Source organism: Musca domestica, unplaced genomic scaffold (genome assembly GCF_030504385.1).
Source record: "Musca domestica strain aabys unplaced genomic scaffold, Musca_domestica.polishedcontigs.V.1.1 45, whole genome shotgun sequence".
NCBI classification, from domain to species: Eukaryota; Metazoa; Arthropoda; class Insecta; order Diptera; family Muscidae; genus Musca; species Musca domestica.
The window spans coordinates 3,318,334-3,341,909 of NW_026712335.1; the positions used below are offsets into that span (position 1 = coordinate 3,318,334).

Consider the following 23,576-nt stretch of genomic DNA (forward strand, 5'->3'; position numbering starts at 1 on the left):
ATGTGTTAACACTTTACCGCACAATATTAAATGATTATAAATTATAAATTACATAATTTCGTTCATACAAACTAAAAAATAAATAAATTTTGTAAATTTATTTCTCCATAAATTATAACCTAAAACACATCAAATTTGATTACTCTCTTCAAATCAAAATCAGATTTATAATTTATATAGTTTCTCTGTGGTTGGTTAACAACGGCGTGTGAACAATGGCTAACTAATGATATGTTATTGGCCTGCAGCTATTTTCTTTTTTTCTCATTCAATGTTTAATTTTGAATTTGTATAACAAACACTTCAAACAACAGCAGGTCCATTTTGAAGAGCACTCACGGCGTTAAACAAATGGATGGAATTTGTAGGGATTTTATTTTGATGTTATTAAAAATTTTGATGTGTCAAAAAAAGTAGGTGGCAGCTGGAGGCAATTGGGAAAGGGGTTGTTCCTGCCGATTTGCACCAAAAATTTTGGAATTAAACGATAAATTAATAATTATGTGAGTTGCGATTCATTGTGATGTAACACACTTTCTTAATGTTACAACGTCAAAATTATCTTCCATGCCATGTGTTTAGCTTTAAAAATGGGAACAAGTTAATCGCTTTACCCAACCACCAATTTAGCATACATTTTCCAAAAAAAATATATAATTTTTATTGTGAGAATTTTAGTTTTAAATAGTCTCATCAAAAACTTTCATTATTTCCGGAGAAAATATTTGAAAGGAAACATTAGAGAGTAAATTCATTTCACCACTTTTCCATCATTTAAAAAAAAACAAACAAAAAATAGTAGGTTAAGATGTCGTTAGTCAAAATATTTTTTTCCCAAGCGCTAATGAGCTGAAACAATTGTCGTCGTCGAAATGTAGCTAAAGCTTCCCACTTTACAATTGTAACACAATTTGCACAATTTTGCTGTAATCTTAACAAATAATTATTTAATAATTAGTTATTTTAAATCTATCAATATACGGCCGAATGTACATCTTAGAAATAATTGTTCCAGACCTTTATCTCTTTGTGCGAAAGCCGTTTCAGGATGTCCGTCTGGTTATTGCTCACGATAATTTTCGTAGAGAATATCATCGGATATTCGGCAAAACTTGGCACATCACAATATAATTGTCAAACATATATTGAGTTTGGAGATTGACATTTTCGTTCCACCCCTTCTGATACCACCCAACCCACAAAAGTGCAGTATTTTTGAAGAAAATAATTTACACCTTAGAAAGAGAGAGGTTCATCTGATTAAGTTCAAACATGGTAAATCATAATATTTGTATCAGTGTTAGAAGCGAAAATAATAGGTCCTAATATTTTGAATAATCATAACTGTTATAAAATGTATAATTGTCTTCAAATTTCCCACAACCCAACATTTCTCTTAACACAAGGTTTGGTGTGAAGATGATAGGACACATCTCTCCTTTCTGTACCTCCTCCAAAAAAGGGTCAACATTCAGTATAACCCAAACTCTCATAAAGTGCAAAATAAGCACCCGATTGTTTGCCAACTTCACATATCTCAATACTTCTTCAACCTTTTCATGATTTTAGCCAATTTTAAACAATTCCAACAAAATCGGTTGAAATATATGTATGGGAGCTATTGATATGTATGATCCGATTTTCATCAAATGTAAAACACTTGCTTTTAGGCTGAATTCCGTCAGATTTACCGAAGTTCATTTCCCTTGAACAAATATTAGACAGGTGGTGCACAATAAAGTGTAATTCCGACGAAAATATATATTGCAGCTATGTCTAAATTTTGACCGATTATAACGAATCTAAATAGGGACAATAAATACGACCTGTTATTGAATGAAAGCAAAAATGTCGGAAATAGCCTCAAATTTTAGAATAAGTTTAGATTTGTTCGAATTTGTCACCTTTGACACGAATTATGGCCTTCAAAAGGCCAATGAAACCGTCATACGCTGCCCGAATGTTGCTCTGCGGTATTTTGGCCCATTCCCGGCGAAGCGCTTGCTTGATGTGACCGACACTATGTTTTTTTTTTTTTTTTTTTTTTTTTTTGTAATGCCAACTTTGCTTTCCAAAATACTCCAGAAACAATAGTCCAACGGATTGGTATCCTCAGATTTTGGTGGAAAATGAGCTGGAAATAAAGCGAGGAACTTCATTTTGTAACCATTCTTGGGTGGCGCGTGCTGAGTCCTGCTGGAATGTCCAAGGTATGCTGACAAAATGTTTGCATGTCCAAGGCATTAATACGCCCTCCAGAATATTTTTTTTAACGATAATATTTGGCATTTGTTCTGATTCCACGGTCGATTAATACGAGCGGAGAGCGACCATCGGCTGTTACGGCCGCCCACACCATGTCCATGGCCGGCGCTTGAGTTCAGGTGGTCAACCGAAGGTGCACATTTTGTTTGTTTACAAACTGCTGGACAGCGAATGTTTTCTCATCGGAAAAAAAACGGCAGTTCACCACTTTCGGCCAAGCGAGGCAACCCTTTAGCTCTTTTGAGTCTATTTTCTTTCTGTTGCGGTGTAAGTTCTTGCACTTTTTGGAATTTCAATGGCTTTACACCGAGCTCATTTTTCAATATTTTCTGAATGGAATATTGCGATATGTTCAGTTCACGAGCCATTTTCTGCCACTGCGATGGGGGTTTCGATCAAGTCGCTTCCTTACTTTTCGAACCATTTCTGCTGACGTTGCTGTTCTCTTCCGTCCACTTCCTTCTGTTGCGGTGTAAGTTCTTGCACTTTTTGGAATTTCAATGGGAGCTCGGGATAAGCTAATTTTTCAATATTTGGCGAATGAAATATTGCGATATGTTCAGTTAACGAGCTTTTTTCGGCCACTGAGACGGGGTTTTTGATCAAGTCGCTTCTTTACTTTTCGAACACTTCCTTGACGTCGGGCTACGCTGTTACCAGTATCACGGTAACGAGCGATGGAACGAGACACAAAAGATTTTTTCACATTTGAATGCTAGAGTGCTCTAACGATAGCCACTTGTGGTTTTCCAGCCAAATATAAGGAAATTACACTATCACGCTTGGATTCCATTACGAATAACTTTATTTCTGGTAAATTCTCACCAAAATGCTTTCGTACGCTTGTAAACAATACAATGAGCTATCACTGGAATAATTTTAACAGCTGTCGAACGAGTGGCTTAGAAATGACAGCAGTCTGAAGTTGGTTGCAGTTTTTTCATCTCATCCTGTATATATGGGAGCTATAGATATACCTGAACTGATTTTCTTCACATTTGATGTGCTTTCTTCTAGACTAAATTCGGTAGATATTGGTCATATGGTCCACAATTAATCCGTAATCGGTTGAAAATATATATGGGAGCTACATTTAAATTTGAATCGATTCTCTCGTCCTTGGACCAAACAAGTGTTGTTTGGAAAATTTTCATCTCAATCGAATAATAAATGCGACCTGTATCTTATTCACTAAAATACATGGACAAGCGGATGCACGGACGGACTGACATGCATAAATCGACTCAGAAAGTGATTCTAGCAGATTCTCAAAAGTAACTCGTTTCCTTCTCTATGTAACAAACAAATGCGCAAAGATGTAATACCCTAACCACTATGTGATGTAGGGTATAAAAATATTTAATATACAGCTATTATTGTAACCTCTTTTCTTCTAATTCTTTATTTCAAAGCATTTCAATTTTTGTTTTCAAAATGTAAAATTAATTTTACCCTAATATGTGATACTTAAAAATTCCCAACAATAACAACATGATGTAATATTTATTAATACCAATAATAATCGCTCATTCCCCAGGAGATGTCATATTTTAAAAATAACAGGCATACATTTAATTATTGTCAAAAAATCCAAATTTTTTTGGAGATTATTTTCTCCACAAAAAAAATAGACGAACAGATGTTTAGAAATTGTTTTCAACAAAAAAAAAAAAAAATAAATAAACAAACAAACACTCACCTTCTGATTCATTTAATAATTCAGATGAATTGTCTAAATCATCATCATCATCGTCATTGGTATCCAAATCTTCGTCGTCATCGTTGTTGTTGTTTTTGTTACTGTCATCTTTAAGATCCGACGACTCGGTAACAGATTTTGAAGTAGTGCTGCGATTTTTACCACCACTTTCGCCATTTGCAATTGTTGTCACGTTAAGCGACTTGCCATTTAATGCCGGTGAGGCGGTGGTGGTGGTGGTGGTGAATTTAAAAAATCTTGCCTGTCTTGAGGGCAAGACAACATCGGGTGGTGGCTGTTGTTTTCCCTCGCCTCCTTCTAAAGTCAGCGGCTGTGGCTGCACCACTGCTGCATTGTCATTATTTGGTGTGGCAATTTGCCATGATATGTTGGCACTGTTGTTGTTGCTGCTGTCGGTGGAACTATTGTTTTGATTGCCATTGTTGTTGAGATTATAAGAAGTTGGTTGTTGTTGTTGTAGCTGCTGTGAAACCGCTGAATTGCCACACAGTATCAGCATAAATACCACCAACACCAACCACCAACAAATGCCACCGAGCAAGCCACTAGCCTGACGATAACACCATGATGAAGTGGATGTGGTTGGGAGTGGGGATGACGATGATGCAGCACCGCTACTCCAACTATTGGGGCCTACTCCTCCCAATGCATCACCACCTACACCAGCACGACTTCTCCGTCTTCTACTATTCGCTTGATTTCCACATTTACAACAACAAGAAGGCTCTTTGTGTTTTTCCGTTTGTGGTTGCAATTTTTGAAGTTGATGTTGTTGGTGTTGTTGCTGTTTTTGATGTTGGCTTGGTTTGGCGGTTTCTTGGCTTAACGGCTCTCTAGACATCATCAGCAAATGCACCATGATAAGCACCGTGGTGTAGCAGTTTGATTGTTTCAGTTTTTCGTTTTTCTTCTGTTTTTTTTTTTATTTCGATTAACTTGAGTTTCTCTTTAAAATTTGGGCTTTGAAAATTTTCAATTTAACACTCATGGGCCTGGTTTTCTGTCTGTCGATCTGTCAGTCAGTCAGTCTGATCGAATTTTCTTTTTTTTTCGCTTTCCAAGTAAAAAATATTTTGTACTTTTTCCTTTTGATTCGTAGCAAGTTTTTCACACTCTTCGCCTTTTATCATTTGCTATTTTCAATATTTTCTGTCCGTTTTAATTTTTTGTTGTTGTAGTTGCTGTTTTTATCTCAATTCGTAATTGTTGTAATTATGCAGAATTTTCTCGTTTATTTTAAGGCCACATTTATGGTAATTGTCTTTCAAACCACAACCACTAAAGTCGCCGCTGCCTGAAATGCCGGTTTCAAAATCTGGCTGCTGTTTGGGCTGATGCTTCTGCTGTTGATGGTGGTGGTGATGGTGTTGTTGTTTCTGCTCGGCTCCACTCAGCTGTGGCTGTTTGCGTTTTCGACAATAATTCAAGTCTTGTTGTAGACTTATTTTCACTTGTTGTTGGTTGAGATCTGGTTGCAACATTGGTATCTGGAAAAGGAAAAAACAACAGAAACAAAAACAGTTTCATGAATATTCGTACCGTAGTTGTGGCTCATAAATCGAAAAAATGTATGAAAAATGTGTTGGAATTTTAATTTTTGAAGTAAAAAAAAAAACAGAAAACATTTAATGCAAATATGGCCAAGACTTCTTTGTGGGGAAATCTTTTTTGGCTAAGATTGGGTTACGACTTTTCAAAATAGTTTTAAATACATAAAAATATTATTCAAAAAAAAGATAAAAAAACTATTACAGAGATAAATGCAAAAAAATAATAAAATATAACAAACAAATAAATAAATTAATAACAAATTAAGCAAGCATTAATTTTTTAATTAATATGTTAAACAATTTAAATACAAAAAACTAAAAATATTTTTTATTTAAATAAAATTAATATTTATTTCATATAAATAAAATAATATATTTATTTGATTTTATTTATAAATAAAATATCATTATAATATTTATTTAATTTTATTTACAATAAATAAATATTTATTTTAGACTTAACTCTAGTTTAGAAAAAACTATCGGATTTTTTTTTAAATTTCTTCCAGAGGTAGGTGTTTTAGTGATTTCAGGAAAGTATTTTTTCTTTAGGAACGGACCTAGATATTCGGATATTTGACCCGAAAGTCACGGTCCAAGACCCGGAAATGGAAAACCATTTGAAAACTTATGAAAATACCTATCCAACAAGTGGTCACTGATGATGGAGTTATTTAAAGCGGTTCCGGAGTTGTATCAAAATCATTGATTTTTTGAACCTCCAAAAGTCAAAAAAGGCACCATATTGGGAGTCTAGAGAATGTATAGTGTTGACACTATAAAAAATGCTACAATATTTATTATTATCTTTCTCTTTTGAACTCGGACGAGCCGATTAAGTTCATATATTGAAATAACGTAGCCAGAGGAAAAAACAGCAAGCCTCGGGCAAAGGCCGGCTAACCACACCGGCATCAAAATTAGAAATACTTCGGATCGCGTAGCCGGCGTTGGATATACCCAGAGGAGAAATAAAAAACATTAGAGAATTTTTTTCAGAGATTTTTTACTTAAATTCAAAATGACGTCCTTTCGGAACAAATACCACCAACACGACTTCGAGTTATTCACAAATCATACCATATCGAGTGGGAACGTGACCACAAGTGGCTATCGTTTGAGCATTCAGCATTTAAATGTGAATACATTTTTTGTGTCTCGTACCGTCGTTACCGTGATACTGGTAGCGTAGCCCGACGTCAAGGAAGTGGACGGAAGAAAACAGCAACCTCGAAAAGTAAAGAAGCGACTTGATCGAAGCCCTCGTCACAGTGGCCGAAAAATTGCTCGTGAGCTGAACATATCGCAATATTCCAATTGGCAAATATTGCAAAACGAGCTCGGGGTAAAGCCATTGAAATTCCATAAAGTGAAAAAAATTACACCGCAACAGAAAGAAAGTAGACTCAAAAGAGCTAAAGAGTTGCTTCGCTTGGTCGAAAGTGGTGAACTGCCGAATTTGGGTTTCTCCGATGAGAAAACATTCGGTGCAAAGAGGTCAGCTGAAAATGTGCGCCTTCGGTTGGCCACCACAACTCAAGCGCTGGCCATGGTGATAGTGTGGTCCATTGAGTCTGGAGTATTTTGGAAAGCAAGGTTTGCATTAAAAAAATAGCAAAGTGTCGATCACCTCAAGCAAGCGCTTCACCGGGAATGGGCCAAATTACCGAAGAGCAACATTTGGGCAACGTGTGACGGTTTTATTGGCCGTTTGAAGGCCATAATTCGTGCCAAAGGTAACCAATTCGAACAAATCTAAGCTTATTCTTGAATTTGCTATTTTCGTCATTTTTTGCTTTCATTCAATAAAATTAAAAAAAATGTAAAAATTATGACGTTTGCCTTTGTTGCAGTTTTTTTATCCCACCCTGTATTTAGATATATTTTCATAATTGACAGAGTTATGATATTTTAACGTCTCTTATGCCCTTCATTGCTGATTTTTATACCCTACACCACAAGGTGGTCAGGGTATTATGTATTCGTGCATTTGTTTGTAACAGGCAAAAGGAAACGAGATAGACCCATAGTTCCTCTTGATGATCTGCATAGAATCACATTCTGAGTCGATTTATGCATGTCCGTCCGTCCGTCTGTCCATGTATTTTTGTAAACAAAGTACAGATCGCATTTATTGCCCTATCCAGATGAAATTTTGCACAAATCATTTGTTTGGCCCAAGGACGAACCCTATTGAAATTGGAGATAAGCGGTCAAAATTTAGATATAGCTCCCATATATATCTTGGTCCGATTTGCCTTTTATTGTGCACCAAACGCGTAATATCAGTCCGAATAGTATGGAGTTTTGCACGTACGATCAGATTGGACCTGGAAATAAGTATGCCAAATTTGATCGAAATCGGTTCAGATATAGCTATAGCTCCCATATATATTATTCATCCGATTTGTTTTTTTTTTTTTTTTTTTTTTTTGTCCTCCGCAGCCGTAATATGCACTCTGTAACAACAATATTTGGGGAAATATATCAAATACAGCTCAGAAATACATTTGCTAAATTTTATCGAGATCGGTTCAGATTTGGATGTAGCTCCCATTTATAATTTCGTCCGATTTACCTTTGATTGTGCACCAAAAGTCTAATATTTGTCCAAATGGGATGAAATTTGGCACTTGAAGCTAGTATGCCAAATTTGATCGAAATCGGTTCAGATATAGCTATAGCTCCCATATATACTGTTCATCCGATTTGTTATATTTGTTACCCACAGCCGTAATATGCACTCCGTAACAATGATATTCAAGGAAATGTATCAAATACTGCTCAGAAACATCTTTGCCAAAATTGATCGAGATGGGCTCCGATTTGGATATAGCTCCCATATATATTTTTATCCGATTTCAAATTAATTATGCACCAAATGGCCAATACAAGTCCGAATTTAAAAGATACAAATGCTTCGGCATATTTTGTCCTTTGAACTTTAAATTATAATTATAATCATAGCGTGTATGATTGAATTCTCCCATTAAAACGTTTAATTGTTATGCGGAGTTCTACTAAATTAGCAAAGTGGTGTAGGGTATCATAAAGTCGGCCCGCCCGACTTTAAAACTTTCTATACTGGTTTTTAATATGTCTTATAACAAAAACACTCCTTTATCATCTGTGGGTTAAAAAAAAAAAACACCTTTTTCAATTAAGACATTTAATATTTTCTTGTAATTTGCATTTAACAACGTAATAAACTAATGCAATTCATCAACACTTTGTCTTCCATTCCCAACCGACTTACACACAAACAAACATATGTAAATTGTAATGTATTGTTTTTATTAGTTAATTATACATACTTTTTTAAAACGAAGTGAATGGTTTTGATTTTTTTATTTTTATTTTCTTTAAATTTTCTGTTTATTTTTAGCGTATTACAGCATCTGCCATCAATGGAGAATGCCATTGTAAAAATATATATTTGATGTTGTGGTGTTTCGATTCAAAGATAAATGAGCGTTGATAAAAATACTAATTTATTAATTGCATGCATTAATTATTGTAGTTTTATAAGTATATACCTACTACTATCTGGATTTTTTTTTTTCAATTTATAATTGACTGTTAGCACGCACCCCAATTTTAACAATGCATTTGTTGGAAAAAATAAAATAATAGAAATAAATAATCATTGTGATGATGATTATGACGACGATGATTAATATCCAGAAGTGGTGGGAAGTCTATACTTTCTTTGTGCAATAATAATAATAATTTGAACAATATTTTTGCCATTGTTATTAAAAACTGTTTTTTTCGCGAATTTTCCACAATTTTCATCAATTAATATAAAATTATAGATTGTTTGATTGCAACAGAGTTGCAGCTGAAGCACCACATAATTAAATTTTTAATTAAATCTAATTGAAATATTATTTTATTGCAATTTTTTAAATGTTTTTATTTTAACCTCAAAAACTTCCACTGAGTCTATGTGAGATAAATGCATAGTTTTAGCCTGTGGCCGTTTTATTAATTTAAATCTTATTACTAACATAGGCTAAATTACTTAAACCTATTCTATTTTTCGGGGGCAGAATAAAAGTTGTAGCCATAAGACATTATGTAGCTTGTGGTGTCCAGAAATATGTTTTGGCACTTTTCTGTTAAGATAATGAAGGGGTTGTACAAATGCATGTTTATTTTATTTATATAAATACAAATGCATGTTTATTTATTTATATAAATAAACATGCATTTGTACAACCCCTTCATTATCTTAACAGAAAAGTGCCAAAACATATTTCTGGACACCACAAGCTACATAATGTCTTATGGCTACAACTTTTATTCTGCCCCCGAAAAATAGAATTATAAACCAGTAAAGAAAGCCTTTAAGTCGGCCGGAGCCGACTTTATGATACCCTACACCACTTTGCTAATTTAGTTGAGCTCCACTTAAAAATTAAAATTTTTTATGGGAGAATTCAATCATACACGTTATGATTATAATTATAATTGAAAGTTCAAAGAACTAAATATGCCAAAGCATTTGTATCTTTTAAATTCGGACTTGTATTGCCCATTTGGTGCACAATTAATTTGCAATCGGATAAAAATATATATGGGAGCTATATACAAATCGGAACCGATCTCGATAAAATTTGGCAAAGATATTTCTGAGCTGTATTTGATATATTTCCCTGAATATCGTGGGTATGCACTCGTTGGAGTGCATATTACGGCTGTGGGTAACAAATATGACAAATCGGATGAACAATATATATGGGAGCTATAGCGATCTTCACCAAATTTAACATACTAGCTCCTAGACTCAATTCGGTCGTATGTGCCAAATTTGGCCAAATATTAGACGTTTGGTGCACAATCAAAGGTAAATCGGACGAAGTTATATATGGGAGCTATATCCAAATCTGAACCGATCTCGATAAAATTTAGCAAATGTATTTCTGAGCTGTATTTGATATATTTCCCCAAATATTGTTGTTACAGGGTGCATATTTCTGCTGCGGAGGACAAAAATAGCAATTCGGATGAACAATATATATGGGAGCTATAGCTATATCTGAACCGATTTCGATCAAATTTGGCATACTTATTTTTAGGTCCAATCTGATCGTACGTGCAAAATTCCATACGAAGATATATATGGGAGCTATATCTAAATTTTGACCGATTATCTCCAATTTCAATAGGGTTCGTCGTTGGGCCAAACAAATGATTTGTGCACAATTTCATCTGGATAGGGCAATAAATGCGAACTGTACTTTGTTTACAAAATACATGGACGGACGGACATGCATAAATCGACTCAGAATGTGATTCTATGCATATCATCAAAAGGAACTACGGGTCTATCTCGTTTCCTTTTGCCTGTTACAAACAAATGCACAAAGACATAATACCCTGACCACCTTGTGGTGTAGGGTATAAAAAGGGCTATGAAAAACTTAAAAACTAAATAATTAAAAATTAGAGTAAACATTTACGGAGGCCCAAAAATGAGGACAGTATATATATCTCCCACAAACTTAGCCTTTCCATCTGGTGAGATGAAATATAAAACCAGGCAGGGGAAGGTATAGGCGACGACAGTTCCAGCCGGCCCAAGCCTATTTTCAGAACTGGCTGACACCTCCTAAAATTTGAGTGTTTTATGCCCGGTCGAGCATAGAAGGCCGTAGCACAACATTTCCCTACATTCAAATTTAGCCGTCATCTAACGAAGTACATATGGAGGGCATCGAGGTACTCGTAAGTGCGCCTATGGATCGGACTAGCGAGGGGACCGGAAAAGGCTAAAGGATATCATCCAAGAGGATGATACCGCCAGAGGGAGAAGCTGGGATGTCGCAGGAAAATATGTTGTATAATATCCTGCCTAAGAGTAAACCTTGAGGAGCTCCAGTCAACACTGGCGATTCGCTCGCCCTTTGTTATCCTGAAGAATCTGTCCGTGAAAAAACTTCAGGATTGTCTATCAAAGCCAAACGATTGGAATTCATAAAATCCATTGTAGAAGAATAGTCAAAAGACCTGTATATTTCTTCCTTTGTAAGAAATACATATACAGGGTGAGATGAAAAAACTGCAACCATCTTCAGACTGCTGTCATTCCTAAGCCACTGTTAAAATTATTCCAGTGACAGCTCATTATATTGTTTTTGGTGAGAATTTTCCAGAAAAAAAGTTGTTCGTGATGGAATTCGAGCGTGAATTTCTTTATATTTGGCTGGAAACCCACGAGTGGCTATGGTTAGAGCTCTCCAGCATTTAAATGTGAATAAATCTTTTGTGTCTCGTACCATCGCTCGTTACCGTGATACTGGTAGCGTAGTCCGTCGTCAAGGAAGTGAACGGAAGAAAACAGCAACATAAGCAGAAATAGTTCGAAAAGTAAAAAAGCGACTTGATCGAAAACCGCGTCGCAGTGGCCGAAAAATGACACGTGAGCTGAACATATTGCAATATTCCATTCGGCAAATATTGAAAAATGAGCTCGGGGAAATACCAAAAAGTGCAAGGACTTACACCGCAACAGAAAGAAAACAGACTCAACAGAGCTAAAGAATTGTTTTGCTTTGCCGAAAGTGTTGAACTGCCGAATTCGGTTTTCTCCGATGAGAAAACATTCGTTGTCCAGCAGTTTGTCGTAATTACTTGGTGTGCACCTTCGGTTGGCCACCAGAACTCAAGCGCCGGCCATGGTGATGGTGTAAGCCACCATAACAGCTGATAGTCGCTCTCCGCTTGTATTAATCGACCGTAGTATCAGAATAAATGCCGAATATTGTCGCAATAATATTCTGGAGGGTGTATTAAAGCTTTAGGCACGCAAAAATTTTGGCCGCAGACCTTGTACATTATAACAGTACTCAGCATGCGCTCCCCCAGAATGGTTACAAAATGAGGTTTCCCGCTTCATTTCCAGCGCACAACGGCCACGAAAATCTCCAATCCGTTTGACTATTGTGGATGGAGTATTTTGGAATGCAGGGTTGGCACTAAAAAATGCCAAAGTGTCGATCACCTCAAGCAAGCGCTTCGCCGGGAATGGGCCAAACTACCGCAGAGCAACATTCGGGTTGTGTGTGACGGTTTCATTGGCCGTTTGAAATCCATAATTCGTGCCAAAGGTGACCACTTCAAAAAAATCTAAACTTATTCTAAAATTTGATGGTATTTCCGACATTTTTTGCTTTCATTCAATCAAATTTAAAAATCATGGCGTTTGACTTTTGTTGCAGTTTTTTTATGTCAACCTGTATAGTGCCTATCAGTACTTTAGTACACTTTTAATTCTAATTTAAAAAATCCGAAATTCCCAAATTTTAGAATTCTACCTCTGTCGGTTCTGGCAATACAATGGATTACATTTTTAGTGCCTTTTAGTTCACTTACAAAATAAAAAGTATACTATTTCCATCTCTGGGCTTTTAACTACCTCCTCACCAATTTTCAGCCATATATATATCATTTATTTTATAGATATAGATTGTAGAACTCCAAATACCTATTATCCACATATTAATTTCATCGGAGCCAACAGAAAATAACTCAAAATCTATTTCATTATTTCTTTCAATTAAATTAAATTACGAAAAAAAATATTGCCAAAAATTCATGATTGCAATAAAAAGTTTATATGTAATTTTGCTTTTTTCAACACATGTAATTAGCTGTTGCTGAAGTGAAGGTTGTTTCTACTTGACCGAAATTGAGACACATCCACACATACATATGTGTAAGTAAGTGTGGATGTAGTAGACAACCGAAAAAAAATCCAAGGACAACTTTGCATCTCGTTTTTTTGCCACAAGTGCAACGTTTTTTCTCGCTCTTGCTGTGCTTAATGAAAATACGCAAAATTTTTATTGTCAAAAAAAAACAGCAGCAGCATTTCGTGGCGATTGCTTATAACCTCAATAAATGCTGGTCGCTGAACGCCGATCATGTTTTTTGTTTTATTTTACAATAAACTTGTTTAAAATGTAAATGTTTCAGAAATATTGTGATGTTTTTAAATCAATTCGATTTCAGTAAATTTAAAAGCCATACCTGTTCAATAAAACCCGGGAATAATTAATAAGCGCTTATGAATAAACCAGAACAAATTGATAAACAATACTGACTCTACATGAAAAAGAAAACAACAGCTGCATTCTATTGCCGGCATTATGGCCATTATCACTCAATTTGTTTTCAAATTTTTTAATTTTTTTATTTTTGAAACATTTTGACAAATAAAATGTAGTACCAAATTGTTTGAATTTTTCGCATCGCGATATATGAAGTTCAATAAACCCTATAAAAATAATAAATTAGATTTATTCATAAATTCCAGGGGAATAGATGTCTCAATATTAAAGCGGTCGAGGTCATTAATAACGACATGGGTGTGTTTTGACAACTCAATAATTTGTAACAAATTTGTAAAATTGTTACTCGATGCTGATCGATAATGCAAAGGTTGAGGGAGCAATTTTGACAATTCAGTCACTGCGAGTGTGCAAATTTTTACTGTTCCACAGAAATGCTTTGACCAGTTGAGGTATAAACAACTTTTTATACCCTCCATCATTTGGAACGATTTTGGCAATTTTCAAAAAAAAAAAAATTAAATCCGACGTGCATAGGCAACTTTTATCATAAGCCATTACAATATTCAAATGCGAAACTTAAAAAAAAAAAACAAGTAGAAAAAGTAAGTTCGGCCGGGCCAAACTTTTAATACCATCCACTTTAGGGTAAAAGAAACATTAGAAGAAATGTGGCATAAACCATTCAAATGCCGAATATCGGGAGGTACCGTTATAAGGGGGCTACACCAAAACGTGGACCTATAATTACAATATTTCGCCACACGAACTAGGACCCATTATGAAACACAAATACCAATTTTTAGACAAATCAGTGAAAAAATGTGGCAAAAACCATAAAAATACCGAATATCGGGAGGTATGGGGGCTATACCACAACGTAGACCTATACATGCAATGTTTTGCCACACGCTCAGGGACCCGTTATGACCTACAAATACCAATTTCCAGACAAATCCGTGAAAAAATGTGGCATAAATCATCAAAATACCGAATATCGGGAGGTACCGTTATATGGGGACTATACCAGAACGTGGACCGATATATCTCATTTTCAATACCAACCATCCTAGACACAATGCAAATAGCTCTGCTAAATTTTGGCGCTCTACGTCAAATAATGTGGGCTGTATCGTGATTTCAACAGACAGCCAGACGGACAGACAGACAGACGGACATCGTTAAATCGACTTAGAATTTTATGCTGATTATGAATATATATACTTTATAGGGTCTAAGACGAATATTTAAGGATGTTACAAATGGAATGACAAAGTTAATATACCCTCCTTTCCAAGGTGGAGAGTATAATAAGTGAATAATGTCGCTAAAATCATCAAAATACCGAATATAGGGAGGTACCATGGGGTCTATACCAAAACGTGGACCTGCACAGGCACTTTTCTATCATAGGCTGTAGTATCCATTACGAACTTCAAATGCCAAATTTAAAACAATTCTGGTGAAAAATGTCGCTAAAATCATCAAAATATCAAAATAAGGAGGTGGTTTTGGGAATGCGAACTATAGTTGTACGAAATGTACTATATGGAGAGATATAATTCTAAAATTTAATATTTAGATTACTGATGGCATCTGTGTTTGTGATTTGGCGTTGGTTTAGAAATGCGTCCTATATTTGTACAAAAAGTACTAAATGGTACTAAATTTAGTTTTGAGTTAAGGTATATGGCTGGAATCCTCAAATTCCAGTTTGATTAAGGGTGAACGGATAAAGCTAGAATTTTGAAATTTTGTACTGCAGCCCCAGTTTGTGTACAAGTGCACAAATAGTACTAAATAGTACTATATTTGGTACCAGGTGCTATATTTGATATTGGGTGTAGAGATAGAGATAAAATTCAAAAGTCTGATATTTAGATTACTGATGGTATCCATGTCTGAGAATTGGCGGTGTTTTGCAAATGCGTCCTAATTTCTGTATGAAAAGTACTAAATTGTACTAAATTTTATATCGGGTGAGAAGATGAAGCTGGAATCCTCAAATTTGATATTAAGGTCTCTTTTGGTATCAGGGTTTGAGGTATGGAAGTGGTTTCAGAAATATGCACTAAGTGCGCGAACTGTACTAAATAGTACGACATAGGGAATAGTTGGGTTTAGGGTGAACGGGTGGCAGTAGAAATTTAAAATTTTTGTATGGAATCCCCATTAATGCTAGGTTTGTGAAAAACAGTTGGCTATTGAAATGTGTACTACAAGTGCACGAAAAATACTAAATAATACTATATTTGGTATAATTCGGTATTTGGTGAACAGGTAGTGCTTGAAATTTGACATTTGGTATTGGGGTCGTTGTTCATGTGTAGGCTGGACATATGAAGGTGGTTTTGGGAATGTGTACTATAGTTGTACGAAAAGTCCTAAATGGTACTATTGTTGGTTTTGGGCGAAGATATGGAGCTGGAAACCCGAAATTTTGATACTGTGGTCTTGGTGGTATTGGGTGAAGAGATAAAACTGGAATCCCGAAATTTGATATTGAAGTCTCTGTTGGTATCTGGAATTGAGATATGCAGATAGTTTTGGAAATGAAAAGCACCAAGTGGTACCAAATTGGATATTTGGTGAAGGGATCATGCAATTTTATATGGATGTCAATGTAGTGGGGAGAAGGAACTGGTTTTGAAAATGTGTTCTAAAATTTTAATTGAGTTGTATCGAATTGAATGAAAAGTAATCAAATTTTCATTTCTAGTTTTATGAGTTTCATGGATATTAAAAATGTTGACCCGGTGCACAGTGGTCCCACATGTGTTGTTAGGTGTGACAAAAATGTTTGTACACAGTTAATCGATTTTTAGAGTTGTTTTATAATTAGTAAAAAATAATGTAATCAAAAAATTGTGAAAATTTGTTGAGTATAATGTCGAATTCTATTATTGATAATTCTTTAAGTTTTGGATTTGAGTTTTTTTTTCAAAATTAAAAAAGTGGGTAAAAACGATATTGAATCACTGTGTCTCGTTAGCTTTTTATTCTCTCCACAACACGAACTACCCAAATTGTTGGAAAAATTTGAAACTCCAAATATTTGGAGTGATTTCAACATGTGCTATATTCTCCATGCTCCATCAATATGGAACATTTATGGGACCTAGATGGAACCTCAATATACCAAAAATACTAAATTACAGTAATGGGTTACTGTAATATTTGGGCTATTCCACAGCATGCCCTATGCAAAAACGAATAAGGATACTATACCGATAGTTTACTAAATATCAAAGTGCAAGTGGAACCTTAGGTGGAAATAGTGAGAAAAACCTCCAAAAACCCGAAAATATTTCAAAAAAATGCAAGCCGAGTTTCCATCTACTGTAAAGATAAAGGGTCAAATTATAGGTTATCCGTTCGGCACTTGTGGTCAAGCCAGGAGGTACTGTTGTATGGAACCTATACCGATTGGTGGACCTATATTGAGAATTTCCTTCAAGAGAAGATTATACCCACTAAGACCCCAAACTGGCAAATAAATATATTCAGATCGATATATTGTCCATATATCTTTTTGTTGAGCCTAAACTAAATACTTAAAAGTCGTAAAAAAATAACAGATTTTCATAACCGTAATTCGGAGAAAACTCTATAGTTCAAAATTTGATCAGAGTATATTAAATATTCCAAATATTTAAGGAACTTTGGAAAGGCATGCAAAACATAAATGTTTTTTTTTAAAGAATTTTCCAACTTTAATTCAATTGCAAAAATCTATGTTCTCTTGACGAGTTCTTAAGGTGTGACCGGCCAACAATCCCTCTGGCTTGTTTTATTGAACATTTTAATCTCAAGAATAACAAATTAGACGTTGTTGCATATTTCCGCCACAGAGCCGAATAAATTATATTTGCAAAAAAACACACTCTCCCATAAATATTTACACGAAGATGGCATATTCAATGGCGGCATCACCCGCCGGCATGTTAACTTGTCTTGTTTTGTTTTCTAAATGAAGATTTCTAAAATAACATCCGGCTAATTGAACGAACTGCATCGCCGCACCGTTATAACAAGAACAAAAAACGAACGCTTATGATTACAACGATCGATGTTCAGAAAAACAACTTTTACTTTGAGCGCATTCGCAGCGATAAACAAAATCTGAAAAAAAAACTAAAATAATTTATTCACAGCAATTGTGATGAAATGAGAATAGGTGTTGTGGTACACCACTGATCAGGGATGGGTAAAGGAAACTACAATAGTTGCAAATTGAGGGATTGGTGGTACTATTTTTATCTGTAGAATATCGACAGAAATAATGCCTTCGGTCTATAAAGAATCTGCATTTAATAATGTCATGCAAAAGGTCGCCCATTTATAGAAGACCAACATTATGTAACTGGCCATCACAAATTCTACAATTTAAGAAGAACTTCATAGCCAGCTAGCAAGTACCCGCTACCTTCGTCAGCGAAAAATCCAGCTTAAAATTTAAGATTTGTTCCAAAAGTTCGTGTTAGGTCTTTTTAGTCCTTAAAACTCATATTTTTTCAGTTTGAAAAAAAAACAAGTTAAAAAGCAGTAAAACCCTCCATTATTTGGAACAAATTTGGAAATAAAATCCTTAAAAAATTCTGTTAAAATTTTAAAAATGCCGAATATAGCCGCTATATTGGTGTCTATACGATGTGGACCTACATAGGCATTGTTTGTCATAAGTCATTACCAAATTTAAATTCGAAACTTGAAATAAACGGTGAATAATGTAGCTAAAATCATCAAAATATCGTATATTGGGGGGTACCGTTATATCGGAACTGTGCGAAGACCTGAACCAGCATAGACAATTTTCTGTCATAGGCTTTAGCATCCATTACGAACTTCAAATACGACATCTCAAACAATTTCGGTAAGTTTTGTACCTAAACTCGTCAAAATACCGAATATAGGGAGGTACTGAAATATAGAGGGCCTATACGAAGACCTGGACCAGCATAGACAATTTTCTGTCACAGACTGTAGTTCCCATTACGAACTCTAAATACGTAATTTGAAACAATTCCGGTGAATAATGACGCTAAAATCACCTAAATACCGAATATCGGGAGGTATCGTTATATGGGAGCTATACGAAGATGTGGACCTGCACATACAATTTTCTGTCTTAGGGTGAAGTATCCATTTTGAACTTCAAATGCCAAATTTTAAAAAATTCCGGTGAATGATGTCGCTAAAGTCATCAAAATACTGAATATCGGGAGGTACCGTTATATGGGGGCTATATGAAAATGGGACCTAGACAGACAGACGGACATCGCTAAGTTGACTTAGAATTTTGATCAAGAATATATATACTTTGTTGGGTCTGACATGAATATTTCGAGGAGTTACAAACGGAATGACAAAGTTAATATACCCTCCATAGAATGGTGGAGGGTATAAAAAAACTAAATAAATACCTTTAGTCATGGTAGAAGCGATGGATTCCGGAAAGACATCCTACACGAAAAGTACTAAATGGTACTAAATTTGGTATTGGGTGAAAGGATTGGGCTGGAATCCTTAAATTTAGTACCTTAGTACTGTTCGTCCAAAGCCACCTCCTTATGTCAAAGCTACATATGAACCGCGACCCTAATATGGATTTTCAAACTGCAAGCACTATCTGTTCATCTCATATCAAATCGTACCAAATATAGTACTATTTAGTACATTATCGCAAACCTACCACAAACAGGGACTCCAATTTTCTGCTGCAGCCGTTCACCCTAAACCAAACTGTTCCAAATTTAGTACCATTTACAACTGTTCGCACACTTAGCGCTGTATCAAACTTGCAAATTTCAATATTTCGGCTCTATCTATTCATAAAATACCAAATGGTACTATTTTAAAAGTTTAGAACTTGTCCTTACCTTAAAGTCCGAATTTCCAAAAAACGTTAATTATAACCCGTTGATACATCTATCCTGCACTCCATCCGTGACTCTTATTCTAAATTCCTAGCTCATTCCATTTGTCCATAACAAAGTATTCAATTTTTCGTACAGTTTAGTACTTTTCGTACCCTTTTAGTACGATTTTCGAAAAACCCAGCCTTACCACACACCTACGAACTAGAACTGACCCTCGGGCAAAATTTCAAAATTCTGAACACCTACAGTTTCCATCCCTGCACCTCTTGAGCACATACACATACATCAACGTTATTATTTCAACGTCCACAGATGTGAGCGGCGTCACTCCTTATTTCTTCAATGCGCATGCGCATGCAACATCTTTTTGTGGGTCAATATAAATTGAGAAAACCAAACTTCGCTCATACGAAATCATAAATTTTAGCGCCGAATAACAAACCAAACTCCATTGGACCTGCTAGCCAACCACAGGCACCATTGCCTGCCAAGTGTTCAAAGATCAATAGAATTGAAATATGACAAAAAAAGCAAAAAAAAATCTAAAGGCAACAAATATGCACCGGCTAATGCTCGTCCAGCCAACAGTTTCTAGCCAGAATCACAAACTGCACTGGTATTGGTTTACAGCTATCAAGAGCTGGGTCTATCTACTCTCAAAGCTAACGGTCGTTCGGCGATAAATAATGAAACGACATCTTGGCAAAGATTTGAATGCGATTTAGATTTTCACACACTTTTTGCATGAGAAACCAAAATTCAATTTCACAAAAAAATTAAATTAAATCCATTAAGATAGACGGACGGATGGACGGACCTAAGAAAAAAAATTATAAAATCTCAAAAAAAAAATGGACAGACGTATGATTATTGTTTCAGGGTTTATTTACTGCACAGTTTAGTATTGAATGGTTATTTTGATTTTTAAAGTTCAACATTCACTTTTGTGTGTGTGTTTACATTTGTATGTTTTGAAGTGTGTGATTGGTTTTTCTTTGTCTGCACTTGTTTTCTTGTGGTCTAGTTTTGTTGTTGTTGCTCTTATTGTCGGTTTGTTTATTTTATTATGGCTATTGTAAACAATTTGTTAATTACGGCAAATATTATATAATTTATTTGAATTTGTATGCATTTTTATGGAATATTTAATTTAGTTAGGTGGAAATAAAAAACGTGGAAAATAAATAAAGCAGAAATAAGAAACGTGGAAAAATGGAAAATTTTGATGGGAAACCCACATTTACAGATGCGGTCTCAAAAACATATTTTTTCAGGCACCCAAAAATATAGAAACGTAGACTGAAACAAGTTAAAAAGTATCAATTTTGGTTAGGTTTTGCTGTCAGATATACACTGGTGGCCAAAACTAAAGCAACTGAAATTACAAGGAGAATGAATGCCCTGTAACTTTTTCAAAAATTAGATATTTTATTCACTTTTTAAAAACCTAAAACATAAAACCAAAATTCATTTTTATATAAAAAATAATGTTTGGTAAAGTCAATTAACCCGATTTTGGATAAAACAGCAAATTACCAGTGACTATCCAAACAACATATCACAGAAAATGATTTCCGAGAAATATTTCATAAATATTTATGTGATTTCATATTTTTTTCTGTATACTAAGTCGCTTTTATGAAACTGGATCGGTAGTAACAGTCTATAACGGATGAAGGCCATGAAAACTTCAGCCCGTACTGATCCACAAATTGTGAGAAAAATAAAAAACAAATATTTAAGAGTTCAACTGGATTGGTGAGAGAGCAATCATTGGATATAAGCTCGAGATCAGTGCGTAGACGAGTAGTGACAGCTGGTCTGCATGTCCGTAAGACATCAAAAAACCATTTATATCTGAAAACATCAAAAAGGCTTTCGGAAACGATAATATTAAGTGGAATCAAGCTCAATGGAAAAAAACATTATTTCTGGGATGAGTCTACGTTTAATATTAAAGGCTCAGACGTGAAAAATTTTACGGTGAGAAGACCAAAAAATGAAGGACTCAAGCCGCAGTGTTGCAAAGGTACAGTGAAGCATGAGGGAGGGTCAAAAATGGCGTGGTGCTGTTTTTCTTTCTATGGACTTGGGCCTATCTATACATTAAAGGAAGTTGTGGATCGGTTTGTTTACAAAGATGTGTTGGACATCACGTTGTTCCCTTACGCTGAGTAAAATATTCGGCTGATTTGGGTGTTTCAACATGACAATGATCCCAAACTTGTATCAAAACTTGTCAAATATTGATTGCTGGAGTCAAAAATTCATGTTTTGTTATGGCCGGCACAATCACCTGACCTAAACTCCTTAGAAAACCTTTGGAGTATCGTAGATAGGAAGATCAAGAGAGATTCGGAAATAAATAAGCACAACATTTTCTAAAGAATTCGGGGTGCCTGTGAAAGCACACCCAAGGATCAAATTGAGCGTGTTATAGATTCAATGCCTCGTAGGTGTGCAGCTGCTATCAAAAATAATGGTTATGCTATCGACTACTAGCCAAAATTTAATTATTTAAAAATAAAAAATCAAAAGTTGCTTTAGTTTTGACCAAGCAAAAATTGGGTCATTTTAGTTTTCCACATATTATTTTTCGTTCAAAATTATTTTTGTATTTTTATTTTTTGTTTCTTAAAAGTGAATTAAACCCCTCATTTAAAACTGGAAAAATAATTACGATTTGTTTATTTTTGTAAAAGTTACAGGACATTTATTGTCTTTGCGATTTAAGTTGCTTTAGTTTTGGCCACCAGTGTATACCCTCAGCCTATCGATATATTTATATAAAAACAAGTAAGTATAGGCTATAGTGGTGCGGGGCCGACCATGTGATACCCTACAACACTACAGTATGTTAGAAGCCCCCTTATGTCCAAATCCATTTTGGAAGATTTCGCTTTTTAAATTATGTCATGGAGCACTACCCAGCTTTAGCTTAGCTTTTTGCCCAGAGACATTTGCCCAATATTTATGCACTCCGTCGTGCTGTTAGTTGTTGTGGTCAATTTTACAGCTAAATATAATCCAATGGCCGTCCAAAATACTAGACTTCTTCCCTGTCCTTAACTCTGTTCTCATGCAAAATTCCGTGTCGATTGGTTTCAATTGTGTGATTAGGATATTTTTTCTGTTTTTGGTTCATTTGAACCCCTAAATATTTTGGGTTCATCTCTAACATCATCTCTAACATCATCGCTAACATCCCCTTCCTTTGTATACACACATTGTATATATTTCGCTATATATATCCGATATCTTTACTATCGGCATCTAAGTAACGGTCAGAATTGACCTATTCGTCTATTTCTGATTTCGCCGGGGTTAAATATATTCGCGGCTTAATGGAAATTTTGACTTTTATTTAGCACGAATGTTATGGTATATTTCACCTACTAAATATTACCCGATGACCACCCAAATAGGAAGGCTTCTGTCCAGCTCTAAACTCTAGCCTCATGGTAACTTCCGGGTCGATTGGTCTAAAATTGCTTTTTTCTGATTTTGGTCCATTTCAACCCCTAAATAATATGCGATCATCTCCAAAAGCAATAGGGTTCTATTCTGACCCTAACCCCTCCTCCATTTACAATTTCGTAAGAATCGGGTCAAAATTGCGACCTGTTGTGTGATTACAAATTAACATGGACAGACGGAGGACATACATAGCTAGATCGACTCGTCTCGGCGAGATAGGAACATCCATATATCCTTTCCTATGTGGGAAACCAATATTTCGAGGTGTTATATAATTTTTGGCCCAATCAAACTTATAATACCCCCAACACATAATGTTGTAGGGTATAAAGAGTAGTGAAATAAATAACCAGTAAAGAAAATCCTAAAGTCGGGCGGGGCCGACTTTTTGATACCCTACACCACTTTGCTAATTTAGTAAAGCTCCACATAACAATTAAAAGTTTTTATGGGCGAATCCGATCATACACGCTATGATTATAATTATAATTTAAAGTTCAAAGGACCAAATATGCCGAAGCATTTGTATCTTTTAAATTCGGATTATATGGAAGCTTTATCCAAATCGGAACCGATCTCGATAAAATTTGGCAAAGTTATTTCTGAACTG

At 35.2% G+C, this 23,576-nt stretch overlaps 1 protein-coding gene across 1 annotated transcript in view; it reads right to left on the reverse strand.

Annotated features, from left to right (window-relative positions):
* Window positions 1-23,576, reverse strand: part of LOC101898060 (mucin-2) — a 167,866-nt gene that overhangs the window by 94,837 nt on the left and 49,453 nt on the right. The window contains exon 3 of the mRNA XM_005176534.4: window positions 3,965-5,472. Coding sequence (XP_005176591.2) covers window positions 3,965-4,844 — 880 coding nt within the window. The 5' untranslated portion in view covers window positions 4,845-5,472. The remainder of the gene's footprint in view (window positions 1-3,964; window positions 5,473-23,576) is intronic.